The following is a 24,623-nucleotide window of genomic DNA, read 5'->3' on the forward strand; positions in this document are numbered from 1 at the left end:
TTGGAAAAGATATTAGCCTCAGAATGGTAGTAACGTCACAAAAAAGAAAACAATAATGTCTTTCTGGTAAAATATTAGTGGATACCTGATAATATCAAGGTAACAGACTTGATAATATACTTATGGGGCAGCAATTTCAGTAAGCAGAATATAGTAATAAATCAACTGGTGGTCCCCTTTATACAAGATAGCCTGAAGAGTTGGCATCTATAGCTTAACCTTCAGACTGTATAAGGGTTAGCAGTAGGCACCAATCAGTACAGGACAGCTCTGCTGTACAAGATAATTCTGTCAGTACAAGAGAATTCTACAGAATCAGTTTGTTCTCACTGGGTTCCGCTCAAATATTGGTTGCTGGCAGGAACGTGATCTTTTGCTGGAGTCATTCACCCCATCAATTTGACAGGGTTAACTATTGCTTAGTTATGCTACTCCTTTTTTCTTCATTCTTTTAAGTATAGTAGGGTAAAGGAAGTATATTGGTAAATAATAGCGATCTAAAAAACCAAAACGGGATAAGATTTTAAAATATTTTTTAAAAACTTAAAATAAAGAAGCAGCCCTACCAATCTCAAACAAAAAACAACGGGAGTGAACATTGAACAAATAAACTTTCTTAACACGTATTTCACATTTAATCTGGACCCTTGTGGCAGTCTACGGAAGTCTAGGGACCCTTTTTCAGAATCGTGTATTTGGACGCACAAAATAAAGGGCAAAGGATCATAATGGCAACCAATTATATGGAAATACAGCTATTAAAATACTTTAAAAACAATTTTACAGAGTTCGATTTAAGAAGCCCCACTTAATCTTTTAACCACGCCCTCCCCCAAAGCCCCTCCCTTCTCGATCCCTTCAGCTGTTCTGTGCTTATGTTCCACGGGCGTTCGGAACTTTCTCCTCTTGCATCACATTCCACGAAGACCTTTCAGGTTCAGCCTTCCCTACGCGCGCCTGCGCACATTACCAGGCCGCCGGCTTTCAGAGCCACCAGAACCCACCCCGGCATGCAATGCGAACAATGGGCGCTCAGATTCTTTCCTACCCCACCCCTTACTCCTGCACTGTGTTAAACTACAAGTTCCGGCATGCTTGGGGTCTGAACCGTCTCTGCTCTCGCATTCGGCAGATTATTGCCTTCTGGGAGTTGTAGTCCTGTCGGCTACCTTAGCTAGGTCTTCTGGAAGCTGGCCGTTCCGGGAAACCGTCCACTCTTCGCCGTCGGCCCGCCCCTTCTCCCGTCTCTCCTAGAGCGCCAAGATGGCGGCCGAGGTGGATTTCGGCGACCGGGAGCTGTTCGAGGCTTTCGGTGGAGACGACGAGGCGCCCCGAGGGCCCGTTCACATCCGATTTAAGGCAGAGGAAGGCACAGAGGAGATGGCGGCGGACGACGGGGAGGAGGACGAGCCGCAGCAGGCGGAGGCGGCGACGAACGGCTTCGAGGACGAGGAGCTGCGCGAGCGGCTGCGGCGGTACGAGGACACCATCGAGCAGCTCCGCGCCGAGAATATCCTTCCGTCCGGCTCCCCGTCTCGCGGAGCGGCCGCGCCCGCTCCCGCAGCCCCCAGGGGCCCGGGGAGCCCGCTCCGGGAGCGCCGGGGGACCCCGTGACGTCAGGCCCGCTTGTCCTTCCCGCCCGGGCGTCGGGGCTGGAGCCGAAGGGCCGCCCTGACGCGGGAGGGAGGCGCCCGGGGGTGGCAGCTCTTTGATTTGCCAACCCGGAGCAGGCGCCTGCTAAGTGCGCGCCCCGGGTGCCCTTCTGCTCCCCTGCAGCTTAAGTTGTGCCCGGAGGGGAGATCGCAGGAACTCGGACGAGTTATCGGTCCGTTCGCATGCCTTGGTTAAAGTTCCTGCTGGGCGCCTGCCTCTGGGGAAGCCCCTCCTGTCCACTAGCTGCTTGAGGTGTATCTGGAGGGGAGACCACGGGGATGAAAAGTTATTAATACGAGTGCCTTAATTTAGGGCCTTACGGGTGCTTAGCTTCGGGGGTGCCCCTGCTATCCTAAATCGTTCCTAGAGAGGAAATGAATTAGCCGACTACTCTCCTTTAGTCTTAAGTTTATTTACTGACTGCTGTCACGATTCACCCCTTTGCCTTCCAGCTACCTAAGTGAGGAAAGGAGAAAAAGAGAAAGTAAAACAATGGGGTGCCCCCAAAGCGGATGGTTATTAAGCTGCCTTGATTATCACCAAGTTGTCCCTTCTTGAGCTTTTTCCTAAAATGCTGCACGTTATGTGCGCCCTCTCTCTTCTCCCTCCCCCAGGGAGATTGCCTTCTTCAAGGACAAGGGACTGTCTTTTGTTTTTCTCTGTATCCCCGGGGTTATTCTGGTACCCGGCACAAAGTAGGCACTTAATAAATTTTATTGATTGACTTTCTATTCCTTTGCCCTCCAAGAATCCTTGGGGGATAAGGGGGGGAGAAAGGGAAGGGAAAGCAAGCGAGAGGGAGACATTTAAGCAGATGAATATTAGCTAACCATCAAGCAATTATTAAGCCCTGCTGTATGCACAGGCACTAGGATATAGAGACAGTATTAGTTCTTTACTAATAATGATCCACCATCTGTAGATATGAAGATGAGGAGATAGTTATTAAACAAGTTTGCTGAGGACACAGAAACCAAAATCATCCCTGCCTTCCTTGAGCTATAGTGCTAGTGAAAGGAAGGAGGTGAAAATAAAAAGTGTATTAAGATGGGTTAATGTCCACGTTTAAACCAAGAACAAGACACTCTTCAGTCATCTTGGCTTACTGACTTCCTTGGATTCCTTTAAATCTCAACTTCTACAGGAGACCTTTTCCAACTCTTCCCCTTTAATTCTAGTGCTTTTTTTTCCTTGTTAATTATTTCCTATTTATCCTGTGTATAGATTGATTTGTATATATTTGTGTGTTGTCTCCCCATTAAACTGAGCTTCCTTGATGGTAGGGATTTTTTGTTCCTTTTTGTATCCCCAGTGCTTCGTAGAATGCCTGGCACATAGTAGGTGCTTAATAAGTGTTGATTTAGTGAATTGTATCTGCTCTGTGCTAAACCCTGGGGGTACTTGGACTGAAAAGAAACACTAGGTACACAGTAGTTGCTAATATCTGTCCATATATTGATATCTTTGTGTGAGTGTGTGTGTGTGTGTGTGTGTGTACACACACAAGTTGGTAATGTGGGATTGGAGCTTAGATCAAGAAGGTCATGCTCTGGGAATCATCTTCATAGAGATGATAATTAAATCCTTGAGAGTGCTGAGATCACTGAGCATGATAGGAACTGGGGAAGGACTGTCTGCTTGGTGGCTTGAATGAAATTCCAGCAAAAGACTGAAAAGAAGGAGCAGTTAGAGGGGCAGAAGGGAAATCAGGAGAGAACTGAGAGCTCAGTCGGGAGCAGAGGGATGGTAACAGAATTTAAGGCTGCAGAGAGGTCAAGGATGAGGATCAAGAAGAGGCCATTGGATTTGGCAGTTAGATATCTCACAGGTCACTTGGGAGAGAACGATGGAATGGTAAGACAGGAAGTCAAAATGCAGAGGATCTAAAATTGAAGAGGGAGGAGATGGAGGCCAGATTGCAGAAGGCCTGGGCTTTAGCTATGAAAATAAGATGTGGAATGATAGGTAGTGGGGATGACAGATCAGGAGTTTTTTTTTTCTTTTTTTAAAGGTTGAGGGATATCTGAGTGTGTCTGTTTGCCCTGGAAGCAGCCAGTAGAGAGGGAAAGAGAGAGCAGGGCATGTGGGAATCATAGGAGGCAGTCTCCTGGAGAAGGTGGGAAGGCGTTGAGGTTGCCTAGAGAAGGGTTTGTCTTGGCAAGGAGTAGGGTCTTCTCTTCATGTGACATGTGATATGTCTGAATTAGATGGAATAGGGATATGGGAGAATTCTCTATGAATGGTCATTTTTCAGTCAAGTATTACCTAAGATCCTCAGCTGAGAATGGAAGAATGGGAAAAGTGGTACTAAGGAAGGTTTGCAATGGTCTCTATTTAATGGAATAGCAGGTCCAATAGGAAAATGTAGAAAAAAGGCGGCCTTGTAATGAAGGCCCAGGTGGGTTTTGCTAACAAATTTATAGTGGACCCAGGCAGCAGTTTGCTGATACTGATCAACACCTTGTGAATTAGAGTGAAGGAGGGCTGCAGGTGGGAGTAATCCTGGCTAAATGTAAAAAAAAAGTTGCATTTTCCTGCCCTTACATGTTTACTTTGGGGTCCCAGGGAAGGATCGTAGGGAAGATCAAGTCAGGTAGATGGTAAGGGTCTTCAAAGTTACCCCTGACTTCTTCCTTTTTTGCCGCTTTAGATACTTGATAAATTAGTGAGTAATAAGACATTTTAAAAATACTTACAGTGTGCTATACTCTGAGGATACTAATACCAGCAAAAAGATACCATCTCTGCCTTCAATTTCTGAAGGAGAAATAGATATGAAAGGAGACTGGGTGGATTTGAAAATAGCCGGGAAAATTAAAGGAAGAAAAATTTATTTATCAGAGTCCTTGGTCCCAGAGGGCAGTCAGAGGGATTAAGAGGATCAGAGCATAGGTGATGTGATCTGAAAGGGCATGGAATCCTCAGACTTAATCACGGGGCTGATGATCTGTGATCAAGCAGAGATCCTCTGTTACCTCTGCTGGCCTGGAGCCGCATGAGTATCAGAGTTCTTGCTAGCTTTGCCTTTGCTATGGTGAGCCCCTAGGAGCAGGGACTTAATTAAGGAGGGGGGACACTGCCCAGTCGCAGGCAGCAGGTTCCATTCCTACTGCAGGCCCCTCCTGCGGCCCCTGCACTTCCAGCCTTGACCAGGTAGGAAGTCCCATCTCAAAAACCAAACTGGCCTCCCTCTCTCCCAGTCTGGTCATCATGCCCCTCCTCCTTCCTCTCCTGAAAACCCGGGCTTCTTTCTCTTTTTTTTTTCTTTTATTTAATAGCCTTTTATTTACAGGTTATATGCGTGGGTAACTTTACAGCATTGACAATTGCCAAACCTCTTGTTCCAATTTTTCACCTCTTACCCCCCAGCCCTCCCCCAGATGTCAGGATGACCAGTAGATGTTAAGTACATTAAAATATAAATTAGATACACAATAAGTATACATGACCAAAACGTTATTTTGCTGTACAAAAAGAATCAGACTCTGAAATATTGTACAATTAGCTTGTGAAGGAAACCAAAAATGCAGGTGGGCATAGATATAGGGATTGGGAATTCAATGTAATGGTTTTTAGTCATCTCCCAGAGTTCTTTTTCTGGGCATAGCTGGTTCAGTTCATTACTGCTCCATTAGAAATGATTTGGTTCATCTCATTGCTGAGGATGACCAGGTCCATCAGAACTGGTCATCATATAGTATTGTTGTTGAAGTATATAATGATCTCCTGGTCCTGCTCATTTCACTCAGCATCAGTTCGTGTAAGTCTCTCCAGGCCTTTCTGAAATCATCCTGTTGGTCATTTCTTACAGAACAATAATATTCCATAATATTCATATGCCACAATTTATTCAGCCATTCTCCAACTGATGGACATCCATTCAGTTTCCAGTTTCTAGCCACTACAAAGAGGGCTGCCGGGCTTCTTTCTAAGGCCCACTCAAGGCCAGCTCCTCCAGGAAGAGGATACTTTGTATTCGGGGTGTATCTCCTCACAGGGACACCCCCAGCAGCTTGTCAGTTCTTGTCGGTCTTCTGTGCGTCTGTGTCTCCCCCTTTCTCAGCCCATGTGGTGCTGTGGTTTGGTGCGAGGCCACTGGTGGGGCCGTAGGGCATGGGATAGGTACCCAACTTAGATGTGACCTACCATGCTTACAAGGTAGTGGGGCAAAGGGAGAAACCCAAGGGCGCCAGGAAAAAGAAAACATTCTTTTTCATGAATAAGTTGGCCCTGGACCTGAGTCTGCAAGAGAGAGGGAGGTCATGACAAGTAGAGATGGACAGTCCCATTGCTGCGAGCTTGGCAGTGCTGGGCCCAGAAGAGGTGCAGACAGACAGTGGAGGGAGGGCATCTCAGGCAGGTGAGTTTGGTCTTGAAGGGAGGAAAGGACTTCCAGAGACTTGAGTTTTCTCGGCCACCTTTTAATCGATGAGCCATTGCCTTTTGTATCTTTTTTTCTTTGCTTGACAAGATGAGAGTTATATGACCTGGAAGTAAATGGCGACCAGGGGGAAATAACTTGGGGAGATCTTTCTAACCAGCTCCACCCTGTGTAGCCTCCTCCAACTAGCCACCTTTTCCATTCTCTGTTATATATTGTTTATCCTCTTCCCGTGGTAAGTTCCTTGAGACTAGGAACTCTTGTTTACTTGTCTTCCTATTCCCAGCACTTAGCACTCACTGTTCCTGGTACTGAGTAATAGAAAACTGTCTGTCCAGTTAAACTCTGATCAGTGCAGTGATCGACCTTGTGATTTCATTGTCAAGATTCATTGTGAAATCTCTCCTTGAGCAGAGAGGTGGTCTCTGGGTCTTGAATGAGATACCAGCTTATCTGTCCAGTGTGTTGATTTGTTTTTTGACAAGGGAGGGTTCTTAGCATCAGAAGCTCATTGGTAAGTGACAGTGATATAAAAAAAAGAAAAGCATCAGTAAACGTGCTTTTAAAAGAAATAATGTAGAATGAAGCATTCTTGCTGTATTTTTGTTTGTATGAGAAGATGCATAACACTTTTCACTTAAGTCCTTAATAAATGTTTTTTGGAGGAGATTATGGTCTCCTGAAATATTTAAGGGAACTAGGGACTTCATTGTGATAAACTAAAAAGAATGAACTCTTCTGATTTTGTGTGTGCGTGTGCATGTGCACGCGCACTTTTGTTGCCCAAGTGAAGGAAGAGAGAAATTGTAAGTTCTTCTTCCTGTTTGAAGAAGATTCTTGACTCTGCTGATTTTCAAAAGTGCTGAAATGAATGAAATTTTTCCAAAATCTGACAAGATATTTCTTATTCCTCTTATGGTGGCTCTGTCTTCTGGACTGTTTTGTCCTTTTGTGGCCCTTGTAGATCTTGCTCTTGTAATTGATTGATTTGGATTTGATTTCTACTGAAAAAATCATGAGATCACTCAGCTACACTACATGTCTTGCTTTACCTGAGACATTTCACTCCCCAAATACTGACCAAGCCCCTCCTGGGTATGTTTGTGCTTATTTAGTCCCCCTTTACCTCTTTGTGTCTTTTGGTTCAGTCTGATCCATGGGTGTGACTTAGAAGTGTGTTGGGAAGGAATACATCTTTCTTAACCTGTTCTATCCAAGAATTTATTAGAGGGCCTCATGCACAGGATGGCTTAGCATTAGGCGTTAAAGAAGAAGGACTTTTTGATTGACATTTACAAAATTCTTATAATACTTTGCCTCTGTTGTGTCTTCCCGTTAGTTCAGGATCTTGATCCCTGCCAATAGACAGTAAGCTGATTGAGGGTAAGGACAGTCTTCTCTTATCTTTCACCCCAGTGCTTGATGGAATCAGTGACATCCTCATAGAAAGCACTTATAGTTTGGTGGGGGTGGGAGCCCGCTGTATGGCTAACTACAGCATCAAATGCTCTGGCTGACATTTGTAGATTTATCATCTTGCTAGTCCCACAGATTGTAAAGATTTGATTTGTATTCCTTAACTAATCATTAACATCAAGAACTGAAAAGAAAACTCAGCGTTCTGTCTCGACCAAGGTATGAAATCATAAAAATAAACTGTAGTTTAATGTAGTAGGTGTTTTTCATGTTAACAAGAATGATGTCATAGAAATTTTTCATTTTGCTCTTTTGTTTTTCCAAACTTCCTAGAATTTTAGAAAAATCTGTACAGTTTTCATTTGCCAGATTTTCTAATTTTTGTATCCTTACCTGTATTATTATTGACATATTGTAAGTGACTTTTTGGAAAACATTTTAAAAATAATGAGAAGAAAAATTGGACTGAATAGAACAGACAAGCTGGTCGTGGATCTTGTTGAGCAAAAATTTTGTCTAAGTTTCATGTTTTTTCCAGCACTTTTAACAGGGCACTGAACAAGTGCTTAATAAATCTTTGTTGAATTAAGTAACCCACTATTTGGCCAATTTTAATTTACTTAAATTATATGCCCACCAGTTCTGAAAGTAGTTCAAAGGCTTACACATGTAAGCTCCAGGTTGAGGCGATACCATGTAATGGAGAGTAAAGTAGTCATGAGCAAGTTATTAGCTCTGGGAGATTTGTAAAGGTTGATGGATTTCTGCCTTTGACTCTTGAGTATAAAAAACTTGCAGCAGCATGATTTAACTTAGAACAGCCTTCTTAATGAAATTTTAGGAGACCAAAGGCCTAATTATAATATGAAGGCCAAATTTTAAACATTTTTTAAAATTTAATAATAATGCTTTTTTTTTTTTTTTTTTTTTTTTTTTTAATGATCCAAGATTTGAGGGAAAGTGTTTGGTTAGGATTGATGTAGAAGATTGTTCTAGCCTGATTTCCTTTCCCTCGGCTCTAGCCCATTCCCAGCATAGTACATATTTACTGTCTGACAGTGATAAGATTTTGCTATAGACATTTTTACTAGTTTACAAGTCTTACTAAGGAAACTAGTAATCTACAAGCAAATAAACTATTAAATTGGAAAATGAAAAGTTAAATCAAATTTAATTTGTTGGTTGTTGTATTACCAGTCAAAAGGTAATTAAAATAATCATACCATATTGAGTACTTTAGTTAACTCTGCTGAAACATCTTTTTCAAACAGATAGTGTGAAATTACTTTTTGTTTTAAACTGCTTTTATATCCTGGGGCTCAATTTTCCCTTCAGTATAATACATCTATTTTATATTGGAAATCAGTAGAAAAATTAGATTCACTTTCAACTAAATTTTCTAGCAGTTGTCTTTTATTTTATTGTATTTTATTTTTAAATGAGTGGTATTTTTTTTTTCCGATTACATGTAAAAATAATTTTCAATGTTCATTTTTGTGAGATGTTGAGTTCCAAATTGTTTTTTTTTCTCTCTCCCTTAACCTTCCCTGTCCCTAAGACAGTAAGAAATCTGATGTAGGTTATAAGTATACAGTAATCTCTTTTAAGCAGGAATGCTATATGTAGATTATACATACCAACTAGATTTAGCCAAAATGTAGAGTTGTTATTTCTTTAGGTAGATGGAGCTTGTTGGTATAAAAAGAGGCATTGAGCCCTGTAATGTTAAACTATGGCTAATTATATACCTATAGTATTATTGTATATATTGATAAATGGTACTGTAGTAGCTACTATAAAATCATGTTTTAACTTTTCTTCTAGTGGAATTTTGGTGAACAATTCTAAATTAGATGGACCCTTGCTACAAATTTTATTTATGAACAATGTTATTTCAAAGTAAGTAACTTTTAAAAACATTTATATATGTCTGTTTGTTAAAACTATTATTTTGACTTTTGTGAATGTGCTGCTTTCATGATAAAGTATTTCTTTAATCATTGAAAATACTCTAGATGGGAAATTACTTAGGTTTAAATTATGTTTTCTCCTTAACTCAGTTTTCCTTACTTTATAAAATAATTTGTAAAAGCCATCTAAAGTGGGATTATCTTGAACAAAAGTTGTCACCAATTTTTAAGTTATTAGTAATTTTGTGAAATTTCCAGATTTATTTGTAACTTTATAAAAATCAGTTATGTGGTAATCTTTTTTAAAAGTGTGCAGAATATTGTCTTTTTGTTAAATGTTTGCTCCTTGAGATTGTATTTATGTAGTTTTTCCTCTTCTACAGGCAATATCATCAAGAAATTGAGGAATTTGTTTCTAATTTAGTAAAGCGATATGAGGAGCAGAAGAAAGTTGATATTGAGAAGACTGCCTTTAATGTGCTACCCCAGGTATCTCCCATGTTGAAGGCTCTTTAAATAGTGTGTTCTGATCTGCCCATTTAGTATCCAGCTTTTTGTCAGACTCATTTTGTAGATTTGGGACCTGTAAGGAGGAAAGGTCGAATAAGATCAAGAGAAAGGGCATCTTCTGGTCAAAGTCCCAGAAGAAGAAAAGAATAGATATCTAAGATCAGGAATCTAGAAGGGGGAAAGAGAATCCAAGATCAGGGTCTTGAGATTTCCAAATTACAGCCTTTTTCCCTTTAATAGGAGCAAAATCTAAGTGTATAAGAGCGTATGAATTTAGCTATTTTATTATATTTAGCATCAGTTATAAGTGTATAAGTAGTGGAAAGATGACTGGATTTGAAATGGAAAGTTTCATAGAATTTAGCTTCAATTTCATTTCTTGCTCTGTTACTCTGTGATGTTCAACTAACTGTTGAATCTGGCTTCAGTTTTTCCATTTCAGTATGTGATAGGTGTTGACCCACATGGTATAGTAATACATGTTGATTCACATGTTATCTTGAAGGCCTCTTTCACTTCTAAATTCTTTTATCCTGTTAATTGATCCCAGTATTCCTAATATGACATCTGCACAGTAGATACTTTGGATCAGGTAATAAATACAGCTTAGGCTGGACAACTTAGAAGACTCTTCCCAACTCCAATTCTATGATGTACCCATCTATTATTTTGATAACAAAAGGTTATATAACAGATCTTATCTCTCTCTTACCTCTTAAAAATGTCACACACTTTAGCATTCCAGTCGTCCCATGGATTGTTTCATACAGTCCCTGTAAAGCTATTCTGTGACGAGAGGACCCTCTACTGCTGGTGTAACAGCTGAAGCCCAAAATTAACAAATTGAGATTTTTTGGGGGATCTCTTGCCTGTTAAGATAGGGCTGCAATACAGTGCTTGGCTATATTTTTATTTTTAAAAAAATGTGAGTAGCACTTAAAATGTCTGCACACATAAAGTGTCTGATAAATTTTCCTTTTATGAATGAGAGCTGTTAATGTGAAGAGAAATAGTTCCAGTTTAAACTGCATTTAGCACTTTGTTTTGCTATTTATTCTACCAGCCTGCTCAAAAAATAGGCTTAACATCAAAGCAATAATAATTTAGTCTTTCTTTGAGTCGTAAAGCTGTTTATAATTTGCATTGACTCAGGGTAATTGTGAAAATCATTTATCATTTGGGATAAAAATTAGGATTATTTTAGTTTTGTCTGGTCTTTGAGAAATATATTGTACTTGTTTGAACTTCTAACTTGGACTCTTATCTAATCCATCCAAATTAGTTTCCAAATTACCCAGCAAAATAGGATTCAAATATATTATTTCTTCATTCAAGACTGTTGCACTTTATGTACCTTCTGCTTTCTTGTGTCTGTCCTTCACCAGCATTCCTGTGTGTGGAAATGAATAGCATGTCAGAATGTTATTATACATATTCAGTTGTCCCCAATGTCATGTTTTGAATAAGAATATGTTTAACACTTGCATCTTAGAATTTGGTACTCATTAAATTCAGCGCCTTATTGTGAGGTTTGTTTTTTCTCTCTGTATTAGCCTTCCAGTATTGTGTTGGAAGAGGACCGTAAAGTGAAGAAATCAAAAGCAGTAAAAAAAATTAAGGAAGCTTTTAGTGTAAGTTATTTTAGATTTTTTATATTTTATTTTATTTTTCTGCAAGTATGTTTTTTCCATTCTGTCAGTCATGTGGGATTTAACATAATAGTATTTTATTTTGATAATTATGTGACTTGAACTTCATAAAATTGATTTTTTTAGCTGTCTAATATTTTACAAAGTATAAAATCTTTAAAAGGGACACATGCTAGATACCTAATTTTTGTAGAACTATTAAACTATATATTCTTTGGATAAAGGAGTTAACTGGTTACTTTAGATTTTACTGTTGTATAGCTATCATTTAGAGGTCTCAGACTTTTTTAATTAGGTTAGTGACTTGATGACTACATATTAAAGTGTTGCTTTTTGAAATTACAGGTGACATAAACCTGAGGTAAATTGATGCAAAGATTTAAAAAGAGCTCAACAGACTAGAGTGGCAAACAGTGACTTTTAATAAGAATAAATGTAACTGCATTCAAATTGTTAAAAGTTAACTGCATCAGTGTAGACATAGGCAAGAGGGGGCTTAAGAACAGTTGGTATGAAAAGATCTATTGGCTTTATTTGACTGGAAACTAAATCAGCTTGTTTTGTCCGGGTGTGACATGATTACTTAAAAAAAAAAAAAAAACCAACAAGAGTATAATATCTAGCTCATAGGAAGTTAAAGTTCCTTTCTAGTCTTTCCTCTTCAAACTTCAGTCAGTATTCGAGTATTTAGAGTTGGCAGTCATTAGTCATTTGTTCTGGAGAGGAAAAGACTTGGTAATAAGACCTGGGAAAGGGTAGTAGCATTCTTCAACATTTGAAAGACTTGGTATGATATAGACAATAGAGACATGAAGAAAGAACCAGGACTTCAGGTGGAAATTAGAGAAGCATAAGGAAGAAAACTTGGTTATAATAATAATAGCAGCAGACTGTCCAGAAGAAAAGAGGGATGCTTCATGAAATGGCAATGAGATCTGTGTCACTGGAAGTGTTCAGAAGCTTGATGACTACCTGTGAATGACATAATCAAAGGGATTCTTGTGACTGGGAAATAAAACTCATTTGATGCTCGAAGATGCTACTTCCCACCCTGAGATTCACTGTTTCTACCTAGGGATACCATGAGAACCAGCACCTTCCAGAAAAGAGGGGAAATCTGGAGATTGATTACCTTTTACTTATGTTGCAAGTTGTTCATTAAACAGAACATAGACTTCTGTGCCGCTTAGAGGAACTAAATGCATTTGTAAAAAAGTTCGATTCAGTGTTCCTGTGTTATTATTTCACCTATATACTATTTCTATTTAAATCGCACCGTTTTCTGACTTGTTTTTCCACAGGTTGTAGGAAGTGTCCTATATTTTACCAATTTTTGCCTTGATAAATTGGGGCAGCCTCTACTAAACGAAAACCCTCAGCTTACTGAAGGATGGGAAATACCCAAGTATCCTACTCAGTGAAATGAAGGAAGTTTTATACAACTTTCATTACTTCTGCTTTAAGTGCACCTTTGATTTAGAAATAAAAAATGTCACCATGTCACTATTCCTTAATAAAATCTACTAAAGGTACCAGCAAGTCTTCAGCCAGATTGTTTCTCTAGAAGGGCAAGAAATACAAGTAAAGGCAAAAAGGTTTGTGCTGAGAGATGTTCTTAGTTTTTGTTGTGTTTTGAACCCACAAAGTTTTGAACAGTGTATATATCATACTTAGCACTTGTGTTACTGGGGATTTAAATGAGGAAGTAGGTTCTAGGGGACCAAAGGGGAGGTGAATGCTACTCTTCAAACTTAATACAGAGAGGTGTGTTGATGGTTGGAATTGTTTCCTATCTAATTATTTGAGGGGGTGGGAGGACCTAAAAGTTTTTCATGTTATCTTACTGCTTTAAATAACAAACTGTTATTTGTCCTCCTTTATGTTACTTAAACTGAATTTGGGAGAGTAGGTTTTGTGTATTCTTCTATTGGTCACTATTGCTGTGATCTCTAGCTTTTCCAGAGCCTGAGATAGGAAACAAGGAAAGAGCTCCTGAGTTCTCAGTTGTTAGACCTTTTGTGTATATTAACATTAATTTAAATACTTGTTTTTGAAGCTTGGTGTCACATTATGTGATCTTGGGCAAGTCCCTTTGCCCTTCAGACCTGTTTCCTTGAAATTTGTAAAATGATCATTTGGATTAGATGATTTCCCCGGACCTTTCTAGCACCAGTATTTTATGTTGTGCTCATTCTAGTGGGTTTTCTTCTCGATTCTGTGCTGCACAAAGACATTGTTTGTAACATTGTACAACTGATTTTGCTATTTTATTTCATTTATGTTATGACTTTCTCTTTCTTTTTTGAATTTATAGACCAAAGGCTCACTGTTTCAATTGTGGTTCTGAAGAACATCAAATGAAAGATTGTCCAATGGTAAGTTTCCTCTATATGACATCTCTTTAATCATCTAGTTTCTTGTATTTTCACTATTTTTGTAGAAGCTGAAGAGTACGCAATTACTTTTCAAGAAGTCCAAGTTTCAGCTAGTATAATGTTTCAGTATGTCAGTTGTACTAAATGTGAAAGAAATAAAATTTTAAAGCAGTCTTTAAGAAAATTGATACTTTTATGATAAAGTTATACTAGTTACAAAAGACCAAAGTCACCTTCTGCCCTCTCTTCTCCCTCTTTTTTTTTTTTTTTTTTTTTTTTTTTTTTTTTTTTTTTTGTATTTTGGGGCTTAAAAATCTGCACTGTGTTTTGTCCAGAGAAAATGTTTATTTGCCCAAGATCAATGTTTTCCTGTAATTTCTATATTTTTAAACCATATAGCTCTATTCTTTTCAAATGCTTTCTTTCATAGCCTCGAAATGCTGCTCGTATAAATGAGAAGAGGAAAGAGTTTATGGAAGCTTGTGGAGAGGCAAACAACCAAAATTATCAGCAGCGGTACCATGCAGAGGAAGTCGAAGAAAGATTTGGAAGATTCAAACCAGGAATTATTAGGTACATCTGATTTCTCTTTTCTTAATAGCCAAATTTCCCTTTTTTCCTTACTGTATTATCTTCAGAATAATTGAAATGCTTTATACAAATGTTATCTAGTAGTCACTGAACTCATAAATAGAAATGCAAAAAAAAACCCAAACCGTCCACATTCTTATACATCACTAATAGAATCCAACAGCAAGAGATACAAAGAGAAATTCCATTTAAAATAACTGCCGATAGTATAAAACCCACCATGCCATTAAGTCATTTTCCTTATCTTTTTTTTTCCTTTTTTTTTTTTTCAGTGAGGAACTTCAGGATGCACTTGGGGTAACTGACAAGACTCTTCCACCATTCATATATCGCATGCGACAGTTGGGTTATCCGCCAGGTTGGCTCAAAGAGGCTGAATTGGAAAATTCTGGACTTGCCCTCTATGATGGAAAAGGTATGGGGTTTTTAAGTTTGGTGAACATCACAGTTATGGTCTTTACCACCTAAGTGAATGGGACCACGGAGTGCAGGTTGGCAAGAAATCCTTGGGATTGACTGACTGGCAAATGGCCTCATGCTCCAAGAACCAAATAGAGGCCAGAGCAGTTCTTTTAGTGAAGCATTTAGTCTTTGGCAACTTCGGCATCCGTCCACTCGTGATCATGCCTGTAGTTAGTTGTGGAATGTTTGTTTATGGTGGTCCCATAATCACCCAGGTCTTTTACCAGAGTTGGTAAAATTAATCCCTTTTTGGAGGAGATGGTGATGTGTGTTTCGGTCAGTAAGCATCTATTAAGTGACGACTCTGTGCCATGCTGGGCCAATTTCAGGGCCGTGGCCTGAGGTTGAAGGGAAGAAGATGCAGTGGAGGGCTCCGGGAGTCACTTCCCCCCAGGAAGTCATGTTTAGTTCGTTGGCACAAGAGGAACATGGGACCAAGTGACTTCCAAGGTGTTTCTCTGATCCAAAACTTGATGCTTACATGGAATCACTGTTTCTTCATTGCCCCGGGAGGGGGGGAGGGGGAGAGATTATTTGGGACAAATTATTTCAGTCTGATAACAAGAATGAACGTTTTCCTAGCTTGGGATTATGGGCCGTCTTCCGTGATTTGTGGATGAGGCCTGGCGAGGGGAGCAGCCGTGCTTACAAGGCCAGCTGGGGCTGACCCATGGTGCTGTGCGGCTTTCCTCTGGTGGAATTGGGATAAGCGGGCGCTTTCCTCATGGTGAGCCTGGCAGGCAGGCCGTACCAGTGCTGGATGTGTCCCTCCTGCCCAGAGGGGGCGCCCTGGGAGAGCTCTGCTTCAAACCCAGGTCTGCCGGTGCTGGACCAGCCTGCTCGTCGTCATTCCACAACTCTGGGCGTCTTCTTCCCGCAACATCTCTCTGTTGGCTCAGGCCAGCAGCAGTGGGCTTCACTGCCCAAGTTGAGCCGAGCCCGGTTTGCCACGGCTTCTTAGGAGTCCGGCTCCCAGGGCAGACTTTGCCTCGTCGGTGACAGTCCTGGTCATCCTTCTGGATGACCTTCTCTCATGTTTGAGGAGATGGGGTTTGAGACGTGAATTCTCACGCCCCATCTTAAAGTATTTGAAGCGTTCTTTCATAGAAGAGGAACTATGTTTATTCTTTTTGTCCCTGAAAGGCAAAATCAGGAGTCACAGGGGGAAGCTGCCAAAAGACCAGTTGAGGTTGATTGTCAGGGAGAACTTGCTGACCAAAATGGCCCAGGTCGCCTCCTGCGTCAGTGTCCCTTCTTTTCATTAGAAGCGGCCAAACTGTGCCCAGAGGTCCATAAGACAGTATTACCCTTTGATCTGGCAGTCTTACTACTGGGCCTGTATCCCAAAAATATCATAAAGGGAAAAGGATCCACATGTGCAGAAATGTTCATGGCAGCCCTTTTTGTACCGGCAAAGAACTGGAAACTATGAGTCGATGCCCATCAGTTGGGGAATGGCTGAGTAATAAAGTATGACATTTGGAAATAATGGAATATTATTATTCTATACAAAATGATGAACAGGCTGATTTTAGAAAAGCTTGTGAAAATGAACTGATGCTGAATGAAGCAAACAGAATCAGGAAAGCATTGGATACAGCAGCAAGTTTGTATGATGTTCAAGTGTGATAGACTTGCCTCTTCTTAGCAATTCAGTGATCCAACATAATTTGAATAAACTTTGGATGGAGAATACCATCTGTATCTAAAGAGAGAATTTTGGAGACTGAATGGAGATTGAAGCACACTATTTTCACCTGTTTGGGTTTTTTTTTTTTTTTTTTTTTTTTTTTGTTTTGTTTTTGTTTTTGTTTTTGTTTTTGCTTTTTTTCTCTCTATTCTTATGGTTTTTCCCTTTTCTGCTTTTTCTATCCCAACAATGATTCATATATCATGTAAAAAATGAATGCACATTCATCATCTAAAAAAAAAATATTAATATCAGAAAAAAGTAAGCAAAGACCAGGCATTCTTTTCAAATCAAATCTGAGACTGATTCACAAGGATCTAGGGAATAGAATGGTGACTTTACACCCAGATTATTAGTAGAAGCCAGGTAATCCCAACAGGGTCAGGCTGTTTTTTCTTTTTTTTTTTTTTTTTTTTTTTTAAATTGCATTTTCAAAACATATGCATGGATAATTTGACAACATTGATCCTTGCATAGCCTTGTGTTTTGAATTTTCTCCCCCCCCCCCTTCCTTCCCCTAGATGGCAAGCAAGCCAATATATGTTAAAATATACGTTAAATCCAGTATGTGTAAACATATTTAGATAATTCTCTTGCAGCACAAGAAAAATCAGATAAAAAAAGAAAGTAAATGAGTAAGAAAACAAGGTGCACAGGCTGTTTTCTTTATTTCTTTGTCACATAGAACCAAGCAAATGATAAAGAATTTGTGGCCTTGAGGCTCTGTATTGTGAGTCTTCATTCATAGATTGCGGTATCCCAATGGATAGAGGTATAGAAGCAGTATGACTGAGGATTCCCTTCTGCATCTTCAAGGGAGAAACACAGAAATGAATTTAAAGGGAGCCTCAATGATCCAAGCCTCCCATTTATTTTTAAGCTTGTTGTCCTGGGTAGATGATTTATCTTTCATAGACTTGTCTAAGCCTTAGGAGAAAAGGAGAGAACCTTGGAGTTAGGAAGGCCTGGATATCAGTCATGTATGACCTCTGACACTGTCTTTATGTTTGGCCCTATGCCAATAAGTACTTGATTAAAATTGACCAAGGTAGCTTTCTAAGATCCTCAATTGCACATGAGTTGCTACACTGAAAAGGAGGGAATTTCTGTATCGAGTTACCTAGACTGAGTATATATACTAAGTTAGGAAAAGGCATCAGCATTTTTAGATTTATTTCAGTGGATTAAAGTTAAAAAAACTTAATGAGGGGGGAGAGAGAATCTATTACTGAGGATACTCTATTCTGCAAACATTCCAGGTAATTAGTTTTTAACATATTCAGTCAAATTTAAATATTGGGCCTATATGGAACAGGAGTATTCATGCCTATTAATAATACTTTTAACATCTCATGGGCCTCAAGGTCTTGAGCTTCCCATTTATTTTTAAGCTGGTTGTACCATGTAGATGTTCCTTCACTCTTGTGTTCTTTGCTGTAGGAAATCTTTATGAGAAAAGCCAAGAAATAGAAAGTACTTATCTTAGACCCTAGGTCAGAATCCCAAAGCCCATTCCTGCTGTGTTGAACTCTTTACTGTTATCTCTATCAATCTGATGGCAGAACTGTTTTAGAACCATTCTAGCCAACATGCGCAAGCCTGTCAGCTTCATTTACAATTAGCAAAGAGCTGGAAGTATCAGCAAATATATTGCCCTATGTGAAAAAGTAGGTTGATCTAAAGATATGGTCAAAAGAATTCTTGGAACGGTTTTGTTTTCTTAAGAGCAGACACATTTTGTATCTATTCAGTATGTGGAACACTATTGTTAAATACTGTCTTCTGGCAATATTTTTTTTGGTTTCTAATAGATGCTGCTGATGGAGAAACTGAAGCAGGAGAGCTGCAGAATAAGTGTGTCACTTATGATCTTTCTAAATTAGTCAATTATCCTGGCTTTAACATATCTACTCCCAAAGGAATTTCAGATGTGAGTGTATTTCTTCTTCTCTTTTGCATGAGATTCTGTTTAATTTATTAATTTTGTTTAAGATATAGTCCATCTACCTGCCATCTAGGGGAGGGGTGGGGGAAAGAGGGAAAAGTTGGAACAGAAGGTTTTGTAAGGGTCAATGTTGAAAAATTACCCATGCATATGTTTTGTAAATAAAAAGTTATAAAAAAAAAAAAAAAGACATAGTCCATGTTTCAAAAGCACCAAAAACCAGTTACCATTGTATCTTAAAATGTCTTAAAACATAAGCTATACAATTGGTGAAGTGACATAAATATGAAATTGCTCTTCTAACAATACTTAGAAAGAGGCATTGTGGGCCAGTTGGGTGGATGGGGGTCTTCTGGGGAGGCTACATATATTGCTTGCATGTGTATCATGTTCTGTTGGACTTGGTAGGCTGCACTATCAAAAGAAGAGGAGGAAATGGTCCAGCCAGGAAAAAAGGCAGCAGGTTGGCATTTCTGGGCCAGTCAGTATCAGGATGGGGTCCCTAAGTGGCTAAAGTATAAAGAAACTGGACTGTTATTTGTTATGCTACTGTGAGAATTGTATATTTGGGGCGGTGGGAGATAAGGTTGAAATGGCCAGAGTGTATAGTTCCTTGACAGCCAGAGGAGAAGAGTTTGAATTTGAAGCAAAAAAAAGTAGATCCACTTTTGAGCATGAAGAAGGCAATGTTTGGGGCACGTTAGCCTGGGAGTAGTAACGTCATCACTGAAACCAGTTCAGGAAGTTCGCAGTGAGATAAGGAAGGCCTGGATTTTCTGTGTTCACAGACTTTTTTGCCAGAGGAGAATGTCAAGCATTTCCTGGTGTGCAAGTCTGTCAGTGGGGTTCATTCTCTCAGCACCAGTGGTCTGTGTCACATGGCAAAAGTTGGATGATTTGAGTCTTCTCTTTGCCTCCTAGTGCCATGAAGTTGATCACCAGGACATTGTTCACTAAATAAATCTTTCTTTTCGTTATTCAGGACTGGAGGATATTTGGTTCGATACCAATGCAGGCATCTCAGCAAAAGGATGTTTTTGCAAGTTATCTGTCTTCCAACTTCCAAGCAGTAAGTGGACTTAGTGTTCTGGATGTGATGCTGGTCTGGGTATTTTCTGGGTCCCTTTCCCTTTGCTCAGGCTGCCTCCCAGGAGTGGCCTTTGAGCATGAGAGGGGCCATCTTACAGGGGGACAGCCTTCCCTCCTCACAGAGCTCCCCATTCTCCTCAGGGTTAAGTGGTTTCAATGAACTTGTTCAGATGGAGAGACTATGGGTTAAGTCCTGACTCATTCAAGTGACTCTCTCTGAGCTGGTTTCTGTCATCGTAAAATACAGATTTATGATACAGAGATATGATAACAAGGTTATAAACTTGGAAACACTGGAGTATCATAAACGAGTTATTAATTATCATAGAATATTGATCCAGTGTTAGAATTCCTCCACATGGCACATTCTGGTTCCTTCTCCTTGTATGGAGGAGACCTGAGGGGTGACCCCTGTCAGGAGAGGCCAGGCTCTCCCAGGCAGTGGGTCAGGGCCCAGGCCCGGCTCTCTCTCTGGCCCCCGTGGGTCGGCTGCAGCTAAGCAGGGAGACACTCTGCCCCCAGAGTGGGGGCTGGCTTGGCAGGAGACATGGGGTGCAGAGAGATATCTCTGAAGACCAGCAATGCTTGTGATGAAACCATAGCTCTTGAAAATTATTCACGTTCTGGAAACTTGGGACCTTTTCCTATGATAGCTACAAAGCAGTCATTATTTTTCTTTTTGTGTATATGAGACAATCAAGAACAATAGAAAAGCCCACCATAGCTGTAGAGCCTAGACTCGGGAAGCAGACTGGCCCGCTTCCAAGCCTGTTCTCGAGCACGGCCTTTCACTTTCCCAGTATTTTGGTTTCTGTGACTGAGAAGTCAAGTCCGGCTTTGGTTGGAGGGCTGGGCTTTGGGGGCTCTGTGGTGGACCCTGACCTAACAGAGGGCATCTCGTCACAACTTTAGACAAGCCCCCAATCTGGCAGCAAAAGGGCCGCATCTCAGTCTAGTCCTTGTAGCCCGAAGAAGCAGAGAAGGGGGAGCAGCACAACCACCTCCTCGGCCACGGACATGGACCTCGACTCGGGTGAGTCTCATTTCGTTCCGAAGCAGGAAAAGAAGTAAAGCTGGAAAAGGCTGGAGCCGGGGTAAAATGTGTATGGAAATGTTAACTGTCGCCTTACCCAGCTCTCAGCCAAAAAGAGCTATAGTATTCCTAAGCGCCATGTGACAGAAAATAGGGGTGTGTGTAAAATCCAGTGATCATCATTCTTTTTCCTTCTTTCCCCACCCAATTTGTTGTCAGGTTTGGGTTGGACTGCAGAGCTGCTAAGATCCTTCCCAACTTGTGATTCTAAGCAATTCTTATGTTCATAGTCCCTCTCATAATTGTATCCTAATAGTATCATGGGCAGAACACTGACCAATCTGTTTTGTGGTTTAAAAAATTTGGTGTGTTTGTTTTTATGTAGTCATCCAAGTATAGCAATTTCCTTCCCCCTATCCAATAAGCCCTTCCTTAAAACAAAAATTTTAAGACATTTTGGCAGTTCAGCAAAACCATTGGTGATCTAGTCTTCAAGATCCATTCATTCTCTCTCTGTCTCTGTCTCTTTCTTTTGGACAATTTGATGTTGATGTTTAGCATTTGTTTTCAGAGCAGAACTAAACCTAAACATATATGTTAAGTTGAAAAAGGTGGTAACAAAATTGCTCTATTCCTGTCCCTTTTTGTACTTCTTTCTTCTATACATGAATTTTTAAAAATCTACCCACTAACTACCCCGGTTTTTCTTGTACAGTGGCCATTGTAGAACAGCACAGCACCTGGGCAGCTCTCCTTTCTGCCAAAAGGATGGGCAGGAAGGGGGGGGCTTGAGTCCTGTTTCTTGGGGTTCTCGTTGGTCTACCTTGGGAGGCTTGTGTCTTTCAAAACTGCTTGCCCTCACCTTATTATTGTGATTATCACAGTATAATCCTGGTTCTGTTCTTTTCACTCTGCACCCAGTAACAGAACTTTCTGGACCTCTCTGCACCTCTCGCATTCATCTCATTCAGTTATTCCCCAGGTTCTTGGACCTATTTTACTTCTGTTCTTTGCTGTGACAGATTGTGCTGCTGCAGTGTTCATGCATACATGGGTCCTTGGCCTGCCAGGAGTACTTCTTAGGAAGCAGATCCCCTCACTTAGTGACAGTTCCACACAAGTGTTCATTCTTCTGAGGGTGCCACCATCTTCCCAACTGCCCGGGCTGCAGACCCGCTCTCTGGCTCTGGTCTGCCCCAGATCTTTGGATCCAGTCTCTTGAGCACACCCACTCCCACCATAATCCAAGCGCTCATTCCCCCATCTCCTTCTTGGCTTCCTCCAGCCACAGCCACCCCTGTCTAACCCACTCTGTGCCACCACTGGCAGAAGGCTGTCCCTGATGCCCACCTCGGGTAGTGTTGGTACCCTGCTCCAGACCTGAGTTTCAAAAGGCCAGTCTCACCTGCATTCACCTCCAGTCCTGACCTCTCTCTCTGGCCACTGGGGGGTGATGTGAGGCCGGGGACCTGGCCCAGCCTCCCTCCCCTCCCCCCCCATGTCATCATTCTCTTCAAGAACAACGCACAAAGAGCTGCAGCCTTGCTCAGAGCCCTCTGGCAACTCCCGGTCGCTTGTCTGGTGAGGTGGGGACCAGCCTGAGGACTTGAGAGTTCCCAGCTCTATGCGTTGCCTATTCGTCTCCTTTCATGCTTTCCCCTTTGTCTGCCGCTTTGGGGCAGTTGGACGTGGTTCCACATCACTAAATCACCTTTTGATTTGAAATCCTTCCTCGGTGAACCAGGGCCTCTTCTAGCCCTGCCCCTGAGCTGAACTTGGGCTTCTCAGGATACTTTGCTTCCCCATCTCCTGTATATTGATCACATGGTGTTTTATGCACCCACGCTGTAGAGAGAGAGATTTCTGCTCTTCATGTGGTACAGGTTATCCCTGTGAAGTGGGAGAGCCCGACAGATCTGGCTTCTTGTCAGGACCCGGAGCGATAGAGCTCTCGGTGACTGAGCTGAGGAGGGTTAGGGTCTGCTGTAGAGGGGCGACCTCTGTGGGGGGGGACCTCTGGCCTACCAGCCTGGGTGTGACTAAGGAACATGTTAAACTACATTAAAAGTATTAGTCAATGTTGATCGTAAATTTGAAAGAGCCTCTTAATTTATTTTTTTTATTTTTTTAGATATGGAGATACCACATGGTTCTCATCTTGGTGAAGGATTTCAGTTTCAACCCCCATTGCCTCCTGGATCTCCCTTGATTAGAACTCCTCCTCCATTGCCCCAAGGGACTCCTCCTTGTACCCCCCCCAGCTTTACCCCTCCCCTCCCCAGGGGTACCCCTCCTCCCACCCCCGGTGACCCAGCTCAGCCAAGGAGTGGAGCTCCCTCCATGGATGAAGACACCCTGACCTTGGAAGAGCTTGAGGAGCAGCAGCGGCTGATCTGGGCTGCCCTGGAGCAAGCGGACAGCGCCAACAGTGACTCTGACCTCCCAGGCGACACGCCTCTGACAGGAAATTCCGTTTCCTCATCCCCCTGCCAGAATGAGCCAGAAACCTCTTCCACAGAAGGAAAAGTGCCCGACCAGCAGACATCGGCCGAGCTTGGCGCAGCAGACTCCTGTGCGCAGGTCTGTGATCCTGGGGATTCCAAACCAGGCCCTGACGCCGAGACAGGAGTGCTCAGTGAAGAAGTCCAGAAGGAGGCACCCGCCCAGGTGGACTCTGAGGATGGCCTGAACAATGGCCCTGCCACCTTGGACTGTGAGGGCAGCAGTGGGCGGGACGCCCCCCAAGGGGGGATCAGCTCAGCAACCTCCAGCAAGACCAGCAGCCCTATCCCGGACATGAGTAAGTTTGCAGCTGGAATAACCCCCTTTGAGTTTGAGAACATGGCAGAATCTACTGGCGTTTATCTCAGAATACGAAGTTTATTAAAGAACTCACCTCGGAACCAGCAGAAAAACAAAAAACCTTAAGAGTGGCAGCTTGGGGGTTAACCTGAGTGACACTGAACTTCATCCTCACTTTGTGTTCTCTGTTGCTTGGAGATGAACGATGTGGGCAATTCTGTTTTATTTTGTTCTTTTCCTAGTTTAAAAAAGAGCTACCCAAAGCTGGAAATTGGCGTGAGCCAGCCCTGGCTTAGCTTAAAGGCAAACTTCCCTCTAAAGAAGGGGAAAGACTGTGGATTTGCTCATTGAGCGTTCGTTTTCTGAGATAAAAAAAAAAAAAAAAAAAAAAACATGGGAAGAAAAAAATGATGTCTGAGTTCATTTGATTATAAGGTTTATACCGTTTTTTGACTTGTGAGTTTCAGGAGTGGTAGTTTTTAAATCTGTCCTTTGTACATTGTTTTCTCTTTCTACATTTTGCTAATTGTCCTTGTAGATAAGTTTAACGATAATATAAATTTTTTTAAAGCTCTGACCGTTTAAAATTTCTCATATTTCAATGTCGGCAGTCAGTTGGGAATCAGGAATTATTAGCTTTGGCATCATTTGGGGTATTTTTATATGTGATTTTCCTGGATCAATTTTTAATATCACTTTTGCTTTTTTGTAACCTCATTCTTCATGTAAACTCGCTGCACAGATCTGTTCATTCTTGTGTACAGAAGTTTAAATAAATTAGTTTTCATATAAACATCTTAAGCTTCTACTACACATAAGCGCTTCATGGCTATTGCAGTGTGGGCCATATTTTGACGTGAGTAAATACCTGCTCTTTGGATTAATTAGTTTCCTATACTTTGTGCTCATGAGATAGTGCTCTTGTGATACCTAAATAGATAGAGGGCAGGAGCCTAGGAGTTGGAGGGGTTCCCATAGTCACTGGAGTGAAAGTGAGAGCCTTTGACTTGGCCATTTAAAAAATTAATAATAAAGGATCCAACTGACAGTATGGAAGAAGGGGGATAGTCCAGATTTGAAAAAAATATAAACCAGAGAAAAGTAAAAGTTTGTATCC

The 24,623-nt window shown here is 41.1% G+C and overlaps 1 protein-coding gene across 1 annotated transcript; it reads left to right on the forward strand.

The window, feature by feature from the left end:
• The first annotated feature begins 917 nt into the window (after nucleotides 1-917).
• ZCCHC8 (zinc finger CCHC-type containing 8) lies at nucleotides 918-24,301 on the forward strand. The gene is made up of 14 exons (XM_031948494.1): nucleotides 918-1,510; nucleotides 7,627-7,669; nucleotides 9,275-9,349; nucleotides 9,744-9,849; nucleotides 11,424-11,501; nucleotides 12,821-12,924; nucleotides 13,049-13,114; nucleotides 13,834-13,894; nucleotides 14,325-14,467; nucleotides 14,758-14,900; nucleotides 18,449-18,567; nucleotides 19,565-19,651; nucleotides 20,584-20,704; nucleotides 22,836-24,301. The coding sequence occupies exons 1-14, from the start codon at nucleotides 1,264-1,266 to the stop codon at nucleotides 23,630-23,632; spliced, it is 2,190 nt and encodes a 729-aa protein (XP_031804354.1). The 5' UTR covers nucleotides 918-1,263; the 3' UTR covers nucleotides 23,633-24,301.
• Nucleotides 24,302-24,623: the final 322 nt, after the last annotated feature.

This window comes from Sarcophilus harrisii, chromosome 1 (genome assembly GCF_902635505.1).
Source record: "Sarcophilus harrisii chromosome 1, mSarHar1.11, whole genome shotgun sequence".
Classification (NCBI taxonomy): domain Eukaryota; kingdom Metazoa; phylum Chordata; class Mammalia; order Dasyuromorphia; family Dasyuridae; genus Sarcophilus; species Sarcophilus harrisii.

Excerpts from the sequence above, each read along its gene's own strand:
- ZCCHC8 (XM_031948494.1), top strand. The coding sequence starts at position 1,264 with ATGGCGGCCGAGGTGGATTTCGGCGACCGGGAGCTGTTCGAGGCTTTC. Across the intron at positions 13,895-14,324 it reads AAATGAAAGATTGTCCAATG|CCTCGAAATGCTGCTCGTAT; the intron begins GTAAGTTTCCTC and ends TTTCTTTCATAG. Across the intron at positions 20,705-22,835 it reads GGACATGGACCTCGACTCGG|ATATGGAGATACCACATGGT; the intron begins GTGAGTCTCATT and ends TTATTTTTTTAG.